This window comes from Austrofundulus limnaeus, unplaced genomic scaffold (genome assembly GCF_001266775.1).
Source record: "Austrofundulus limnaeus strain Quisiro unplaced genomic scaffold, Austrofundulus_limnaeus-1.0 Scaffold61, whole genome shotgun sequence".
NCBI classification, from domain to species: Eukaryota; Metazoa; Chordata; class Actinopteri; order Cyprinodontiformes; family Rivulidae; genus Austrofundulus; species Austrofundulus limnaeus.
Window position 1 is genome coordinate 1,978,224 of NW_013952463.1, and position 9,775 is coordinate 1,987,998.

At 41.0% G+C, this 9,775-nt stretch overlaps 2 protein-coding genes across 3 annotated transcripts in view; both read right to left on the reverse strand.

Moving 5' to 3' along the window:
• Positions 1-9,775, reverse strand: part of LOC106518482 (protein FAM163A) — a 27,261-nt gene that overhangs the window by 10,691 nt on the left and 6,795 nt on the right. The window lies entirely within an intron of this gene.
• LOC106518481 (zinc finger BED domain-containing protein 1) lies at positions 10-581 on the reverse strand (the record flags this gene model as incomplete). The annotated part of the gene is given in 1 exon segment (XM_014009790.1): positions 10-581. A coding segment is annotated over 1 exon segment (490 nt), but the record flags the coding sequence as incomplete, so codon positions are not given.

Sequence of the window (9,775 nt, forward strand, 5' to 3'; positions counted from 1 at the left end):
CCAACATACTGACTTTGTGTGGTTTAAGGCAGGATCTCTCAGGAGTAGCAATGTTGCCAGCTGTGCCAAACATTCTCTCTGAGCTGGTGCTTGTTGCACAAATGCACATGTATTTTTGAGCCAAGTTGGCCATCAAAGGATATCTTTTTTGATTGTCCTGCCACCACACCAAGGGATCAGAAGAGGCATCAAGTGCATCTTCCTGAAGGTACTTATTCAGCTCTTCCTCAGCCTGCACTCTTTTTGAAAATGTAGATTGGGCCTGACTTGTCAGATGAGCTCTTCTGTTTTGAAGGAGGTCACTCAGCCTCCTCTTCTTGGTGGATGCAGCAATGGCTTCCTTGTTTCCTTCAGCAGCTTTGATGCAGCTGTCACCACTTGCATCTTCTTCACTTTCTTCTTGCCTTTTTAAGTCCAGTAGCTCTCTCACAATCTGATGTTTGATCTCATCCAATGTCTCTGCGTCCTCCATGCTGCCACGGTACCTGGGATCCAACATGGTGGCCTTTCTCAGAAGGACTTGGATTGCAGGTGAGCTGCATTTTTCAGTCAGTGTCCTGCGCACGTTTCTTTTAATACTGTCTGTCAGTGCACTGTCATCAGGTCCTGGAGAGAGAAGGTCACCTTTAATCAGTTCCAGCACAGGCTTAAGTGAAGACACTGATATTTTTCCCCTGAGAGGACATCTGTAAAGTCAGCCAGTGGTTTCATTGCTGCGTTGATGGACTCCAGAACAGAAACATCCTGCCAGGTTGGGTTGAGGTGGCCATGTTTTCTGTCTTCAACCAGGACACGTCTTATGGCTGGGAGTTGCTCCAACACCCTCTCTACCATCTTCTGCTTAGTGRCCCATCGTGTGACAACATCCTGTGGGAAAGATAATAATGGCAATGTTATTATTTTTATAACATAATTATTATTTTTGTAATATAATCTATATTTATTATATTATTAGAATATTTTTGTTTTTGTTCATTAGCATGTCTTTTTTTCATACAAGTGCTTTTTCTTTGCCATTATTATTATTAATTTGTCTGCTGCTTGTATATTATATTACTGCCACTGCACACTAAAAGACTACCATTTTAATTTAAATTCTACAGGTTATTTTATAGATCTACAAGCTAATTTATAAAACAAATCCTCTGAATATTTTGTGTTGCAAATGAATGTGAATAAATGATTTAAACATCACTCACCAGTARAAGACTGTGTTGGGGGAGATTAGCCTCACMCTGTGCCTTCKTCAGGTCTCTCCTCTTAAGCCAACTCATGTTGAATGTGTTAACCAAACTTTTACAGAGTCCTATGGCAAGCGCTGTTCGATCTTTGTCGCTGTCCAGACCATGGGATACAGCAAGATGGAGGTTGTGGCCGAAGCAATTGAGCCATTGCCAGCGAAGGTTTCTTATGGCAGCAACAATGTCTGCACCATTGACTGTAGTAATGCAGACTAGTTTGTGCTCATCCAGTCCCCAGTCTTGTAAAGCAGACTTCAGGTTTTCTCCGAGGGTGTCAGCAGTATGGTTTTCTGGGACATATCTGGTCTTTAAACACTTAGTGCAGGGTCCAGTCAGCAGTTATGTAGTGTATGGTCAAGCTCATWTAAGGGGTCATGTTTGAACTTGACCACATATCCGTAGTGGCAGAGTAAAACTGAACATCTTTGAGCTCCTTAAGTATGTCCTCTTTAATGCTGTTGTACAGCTGTGGAATTACCTTTGTGACACGTATGTTTTTCCAGGCAGTTCATACTGGCTGTCAAATGTTTGCAACATGTTTTGAAATGCCGGCTTGTCAACAATAATAAAAAGGTAGCATCTCTTTAGAAATGAAGTAAACCACGCTGTCTGTGAGCGCGCACCACTTCACACTTTCCTTCTTGTWTGTTGCTTGTCGATTAAACGCTCCAGTAATTGTGAACTGTCGGGAAGACGACCCAACATTTTTATTTATTTTCCCCAGCTGGGAAAACTGCATCGGATGATTATGTTTTAGGTGCAGATGCAGATTTGTAGTATTGCTACGTTTCGTGGCTATTTTTTTAGAACAGATTCAACATACCGGCTCGCACAGGTTAAGTGGTTCACCGRGGTCATTGGGTTTGAATCCAAAGTGCTCCCACACTGGAGCTGTTGCGTTCAGCTTCGAAACCAGTTCCACGGTGGAACTTCCACCTCCATTTTTCAGCATCGCCATGTTTTGTTAGCTTATTATGCTACGCTAGCYTGACCACGCGCCTGGCAAATACTAACGCGAGAGTTCACTTGCTTAGAAAACGAGAAGGGGAGGGGTCAGTCAAGCACCCGGAAGCCCAGAGAGGGAGAAAAGCCGAAGAGAACAAACAAACCAAAAGATGAAAATTATCGACCTAATTTTTCTTATCGACCTCCAAATTAATTATCGTGCAATTAATTGATTTATTGCCTATCGCGACAGGCCTATGCCCAAGAGTGAAGTCTTTATCAAAACAATATCAAGGACTCAAACTAAAATTTCCACAGAGCAGAAGCTGAAAGATGACTTTAGGTCAGAGGTCTTAAAATGGTGAAGGTCCCTTAATGCTATACTCACTAGGTAAAGTAAATGCATTTAGCTTTTATATAATTTATTATTGATATGGTTAAGTTCTATTAGAGTTTTAACAAGAAAAAAAATGCCACAGCAAGAGGATCCATCCATTATGTTCCACTTATTCCGTCGGGTCACAGGGCAGCAGCTGAAGCAGGGAGGCCCAGACATTTTATTCCACAGCCACCTCTTCCAGCTCTTCTCAGAGTACTCCCAGGTGTTCTCAGACCAGCTGAGAGACGGTCTCTCCAGCTTTTCCTGGGTCTTCCCTGGAGTKTCCTCCCAGTCAGACATGCCTGAACCACTTCAACTGGGCAACGGCTCTACTCTGCGTCTCTGCAGGGTAACTGAATCTGTCTGAGAGTCCAGCTACCCTCCAGATAAAACTCATTTCAACTACCTGTGTCCATGATCTTGTTCTTTCAGTCACTACCCAAAGTTCGTGGCCATAGGTCAGGGTAGGAACATAGCCCGACCTGTAAACAGAAAGTTTTGCCTTACAGCTCAGCTCCCTCTTCACCAGAACAGACCGGTTCAGAGTCCACAACACTGCAGACGTTACATTGATCCATCTGTCAGTCTCACTCTCCATTCTTCCCTCACTCCTGAACAAAACCCAAGATATTGAACCCAACCCAGAGAGATCAATCCAACCTTTTCTGACTGAGGACCATGGCCTCAGGTTTGGAGGTGCTGATCCTCATTCTTTTCAGCATGAGGATATAATGGGAAATCTTAGTGATGAGTTTTAAATAAATGCTAATTTCCCCACACAGTTTTAACACTGAGCCTACATGCACTCCTCATTTAGATGCAATTATCTCCATCTAAGTTTGGACTGCACTCAGTCCAAGCAGTGAAGTCTGTGCAATGTCRTATAAACATCCCACACAAACAACTGAAAATATGCAAGATGCACTAACAAAGTCTGTAAATTACATCAAATGACCAGAAAAACACAAAGTCTAAGACAACTACAGTGATCCCTCGCTAAAACGCGGTTCACCTTTCACAGTCTCGCTGCTTCACGGGTTTTTTTTTTTGAGTGTGCATAGAAAAAGTCAAACTTTTGGACATGCTAAAGGAAGGTAAAAGCTATGCGGCCGTAGATCGCCATTACGGAATTAATGAATCTTCGGTTCATTCCACAAAGAAGGAGGAAAAAAACACAAGGACGACAGCAGAAATAAGTTTTAACAAGGACGCAAAAAGGGTTGCAAATGTCCGCAACAAGACCATGATAAGGATGGAGTGTGTGTTAGCGTTGTGGATTAATGACTGCAGAAAAAAGAACATTACGCTGGATACCAACGTTGTCTGCACAAAGGCAAAAAAAAACCCAACCTATCAAGCCTTTGCTGACAGCGATGACGGGAGAGATGAGGAGTTGGAGGAGGKGGGGGAGGATGCTGCGGAGTCAGGCCGCAGTGTCACAGTCAGAGGCACAGTAAAATACGTGATTCACAATTTGTCCTAATGCACTTCTCATTATTTTACTGTAAGAAAGTGTTCTATTTGTTAACAAACATGCTTGGGCCTTGTTTCAATATACAGTAGTTGTATGCTGTACATAATAATTGTAATAAATAAAGGTAACTCTACTTCATGGATTTCGCCTATCACGGGTGCATTTTGGAACCTAACCCCCCCGCGAAAGACGAGGGATCACTGTTATCTGTGGTCTGAAATGCTAAGATGAAMTTTTAGCCACTTCTCATTTGCAAAACTATATGGTTAAAACATCAATGTGACAAAAAAAAAACTTACTATAAAACACTAACGTTTTGACAATTTGTGCCAAATTATGAAAGTTTTATTAAAGTTGTCTATGCTGAAGATGGAAAAAAAATCTACTGGAATAAATAATTACAAGGGTAATACGTAATAAGCAGTCATACACACAACTTCCACCAACTTTTAATGGCAGTGCTCTCAGCTCTTCTTCTACTCAGCTCCTTGGCTCATTAATAAAATGTTTTCTGATGCTGTGATTATTAACTGGTGGTCTGTGGACCACTTTGATTTTGTTGAATGGGGGCGACATAAAGATAGATAGATAGATAGATAGATAGATAGATAGATAGATAGATAGATAGATAGATAGATAGATCATTTATCATCGTTTTTACAATTCAGGGCAAGAAAAGACCATATTCATATAAATGAAAAAAAAGTTTATACCACATTTTATAAAAACAATTATTTTTGTTTCTGATTCTTATTATTTTCTAATATTAAAAGGTTTTTAAAAGGTAAGCCTAATGGATTTAACAAAAAGATTCTACTTTAATGCTTGAAGTTGGATTAGTGGCCAGCAGGCTACTAGTATGATTTAATCAACATGTTTTCTTCTTAGTATTAATAGTATTGATCACATATTTGTAAACACACTGGAAAGAAAACTGCTAAAGCTAGCCTTTTTTGTTGTGAGRATATGAAGAAATATTCTCATGTTTGCTTTGGTCAAAGCTTCAACGAGTCGCTTCAGAGGAACCAAAGATCATTGTGTGGCCCAGAGCCGCATGTTGCAGACCCCTGGTATACTGTGACAGTGGTGAGCTGAAAAAAATAGATAGTGGTATACAAGTACTAATGCAGTTTTATGTTGTACAGGCTGACAGACCGAGCTATAGGCTGCGGGCCAATACTAAAACAGCTTTGGGATAACATTTGTAACAACACAAAAATTGTAAGATTATTGACTTGTAATCTGGGAACACTCTCTTAATTTAGCCCAATTTTTTCCTGGACATTATAAACTTTTTACATGTTTAAATTTAAACCAAAAAATGCTGAAAAGGATGACGTGTGTGTATGTGGATTGTTGTGCTTCACGGCTCTGAACCAGCATTGTTCTTAGCTCCCCCCCGGTGTTCAGCTGTTAAACATAAAGGTGAGTGAGATGGAGCCATTAAAACAGTGGAAAAGATTTATGACTAATGTTTAACAGGGACTGGTTTAAATCTCTATTTGATAGCATCCTCACAGTATCCATGTACTGCGTCAGTGAGTGTTTAAATGAGCACACAGGTCTGTTTTCCTGGCAGCTCGCTCTGCAGCATCTTCCATTGTGTCATTGTACTAAATTATATACACCAGCTCCACAATAATGTAGTTAAAAGCCAAGTGGGTTCTTTTTCTCTTCTCTCCCTCCCCCACTCCTTATTCTCTGGTTTCTTATTCATTTTTCCCCTAATCATGTCCTCCTTTTTCACCAAACTGTACATAATGTTCCTCTCTGTGCATTAGTTTAAAATTAAGACATGTGTAAAAATGCTAGTGGCGCAGCTCTACAGAGAAATGTGGTCTTTCTTGTGACATTTATCAACACCGACAGAGCAACGGAACCTTTTTAAAAACAAAAATAAGTGATTTTGACTAACATGCAACCAAATTATGCAAGGAAGGAAGCACTGAGGTAAAAAGGCTCAGATTCGAGAATTTCCAACAGACTGGAGAGAGACAAAGACACCAAATGGCACCAGCTGGAAGACTCATCTGAAACACCGTCTGAGGATCCAGCACAGTTCATGTATGACCAGTCCCATGATGACGAATGAGAAACACACAAGAAAATGTTAAACCAAAAAAAAGTGCTACAAATGTAAATGAATGAATGGGATATTTTAAAAAATCTGAAGATTTAAAAAAGAAAACTCCTGCTGGCTGCTAACCTGAACATGTAACAGGAAGTCAGAACAGCTTAGTGCCATCCTCAGAAACCGTTTCAGCAGCTGCTACTTAAAAAGCAGCTCGTTGGCAGCTTTTCAGGCTCATCGATGGTCCGTGGTGGAGGACTCTGATATGCACTGTCAGTTTGGGTCAAATCCACAGTCCCCWTGTCTTTCTCTCTCCTCAGAAAGGTGTACGACTCACCGATTCAGATTTACCAGGTCAAATAACCCCTACATTCTTACTGCTATCTTCATTTTAGAACACAATCMTAGTCGGATCGCTGATGCAACAGGTCCAAGAGAGAAACCCAGACATCCTGCTCTCCAGTTCCACCTGGGGGTCCCAAAGCATTCCCAGGCCAGAGAAAATACACAATCACTTTGGTGAGTTCTGGGTCTGTCCAGATGGACATGCCCAATAAACCTCTAGAGGCATCTTAATCAGATGTCTGAACATCTTCAACCTGACTCCTTTCAGAAGCAGCAGCTCTCCCCAAAAGCCGAGTCCACTCATCCGATGAAGGAAGCTCCTTTCAGCTACTTGTATCCATGGTCTGGTTCTGTCAGTCWTGATCCACATCTCATGACCATCGGTGAGTGTTGGAACATAGATGGGCCAGTACATCAAGAGCTTTGCTTTTTGACTCAAAATTTTCTTCACAACAACCAACCAAAGCAATGCCCTTATTACTGAGGATGAGTTTCGGATCAGTCGATCCATCTCAGACACTCAAACTCCTACATTGAAATGAAGATTCCTCCTACCCTGACCCATACTGTAGGTGGCATTCCACCCATTTCCACCTTAGAACCACTATCATGCTTTTCATTAATGTCTTTTTTCCCACCTTAATGATGATGATGATGGAAGCCCTCATCTTTGTGCCAGGTGCTGAGCAGTATGATCGTCTGAAAGGTCAAGCTCAGATCCGTATATTTCCAGGGATATCTTCTGGTCAGTCTGGTTAGACACTCAAGACTGTGCAAACTGAGTAACCAGAGATCTATCCTCCAAGAGACATCTAACGAAAAGAAAAATAACTGACTTTGATGTGCTGTCTACAAACCTCTGACTGGCTTCAGCTCTGTCTCCAGTAGTGGGCATAGCTAATCAAAAAGTTTGTTTTGTTAACTCATAACCCACCAACTAAAAAAATTAGTTTTGAACTGCTAAACATGTCCGTCCATCCGTTTTCTTCCGCTTATCCGGGGTCGAGTCGCAGGGGCATCAGCCTAAGCAGAGAGACCCAGACTTCCCTCTCCCCAGCCYCTTGGGCCAGCTCATCCGGGGGAATCCCAAGGCGTTCCCAGGCCAGCCGAGAAACATAGTCCCTCCAGCGTGTCCTGGGTCTTCCTCTGGGCCTCCTCCCAGTGGAACATACCCAGAACACCTCACCAGGGAGGCGTCCAGGTGGCARCCTAACGAGATGCCTGAGCCACCTCAACTGGCTCCTCTCAACGTGGAGGAGCAGTGGCTCTACTCTGAGTCCCTCCCTCGATGACCGAGCTTCTCACTCGAAGGGAGAGCCCAGACATCCTACAGAGAAAACTCATTTTGACCGCTTGAATCCGTGATCTTGTTCTTTCAGTCACTACCCAAAACACGTGACCATAGATGATGGTAGGAATGTAGACCGACCGGTAAATCGAGAGCTTCCCCTTTTGGTTCAGCTCTCGCTTCACCATCATGGACTGGTACAGCGCCCGCATCACTGCAGACACAGCACCAATCCACCTGGAGATTTTGGTGGAAGAGTTCAAGTAAATCGGGGTCTTGTTCACAAATGAGGGAAGAATGGAGCGGGAGATTGATAGGCGGATTGGTGCTGCTGCTAAACATGTAAAAAATAAAAATGATGCCGACACTAGCAGCTAATCACTAACTGCTAAGACAACTGTCACTCACCGTCACACGTCTTTGTCTCCTTGGGACTGACACAAACCTGTCAATGTTAGATTAGTTGTCAGTTTAGTTAGCTGTTAGCGGACTTAAAGTTGGCAAAACAAATTTAGTGGAAGCTAATTGGTCTGCAAGCGGTTTTCAAAGTTACTAAAAAAGCTAATCTGCTAAACTACTAGTTCCATTAGCTGATTAGCTGAAGCATGTCAACCACTGTCTCTAAACCTATAACTGCATCAAATAAGCATGAAGGTGTAACTTTTTTTTAACTTTGATTAATCGCAAAGAACTGTTCAGTCTTTTAAACATTGTGTGTACATGGCAAGAAAGAGGGAACTGCAACATTCTGGGAATTATCAATAAATCAGTTAAATCATTAAAATAATCTTAAAGCACTAAATTTATTTAGATGTCAACTGAACTGCATACCAATGTGTAAAAAGGTTACTTAATGCTAATATTTTCTATTCTCTCAAAAAAAAAATCACCTTTTCTTTTCTATGCAACAAAACAGAACTCTAGGTTTTCTACCCATCAAGCACATAATTAGAGATTTAAATTACTAACTAGGCCAAGTAATGTAATGTTTTTTAAATCTTAACATGTAATCAATTATTCAAAGAAGTGAATTACTATCTGGTGTTCTGTAAAATGATCAAAGCCTCGAGCCTACAGCTCGCAGAGTCTGGGTCAGAGTTACAGTAGATAAAGTCAGTTAGTGGGTAATTTGAGGATAATTACAGATTTAAATGACTAAGCAGTAAAAAATTAATTACATGTAGGCTCTCCAATTAAAATTCAAGGACATGGTACTTAAAGCACCAAAAAAAGATATAGAAACAAAGTTCACATAATGAAACGTGCAACTAGAACAATATTCTACAACAAGGTGCAGAATTACATGAATTTAGTATCCTAACATACAGTATGTTAGACCATTTATTATCCTTTTTCCAGTCATTTCACCCTGAACCAGCATAAAAATTAGTCGATACATTGATATTCTTGATTTTTTCCAATTAGTTTTTTCTTTCAGACAGAAAATGTTTGTTGTTGGGARGATTAAGTCTTTGTTCACGTTACAAAGATCCTCTGTTTTCCTCCGACCTCCATGGTACTAAAAATGCAGAGAGAGGTGCAGAGGTTTCACACTCCAGTAGCAGAACTATATTTAGCACTTTTATCATCTCTTGACAGAGTGAAAAGCAGGAAATGAGAGGCAGCAGAGAGAYAAAAAAGGTGCCATAATTTAATTTGTTTTCTCTGCGGGAAATGAAACAATCCTACGAAAGTCAACTAAACGCAGAAAAACCTCACAGTCATGAGATATACACCCAACACTCACACACCAATCCCCCACACAGATCCCTGATTGAACACAGAAAAGGAAGAAATAAACCTAAAACAGCCTCCCTCAGATGGTTTATGTGGGATGATGATTTGTGTTTTGAAATTAGAAGCTTCTTCTCCCACATGAGGCCTAAACGAGCCGAGGAAATGAGGGAGGATCTGAAATGAAAATTCAATTAAAAGAACCAAAAGCTGCAAAATATATAAACAGATTTTTTTCAGAAATTATGCTGCTGAGGTAAGATAGGATACAAAAACATTTATTTAGACAACATGAAGC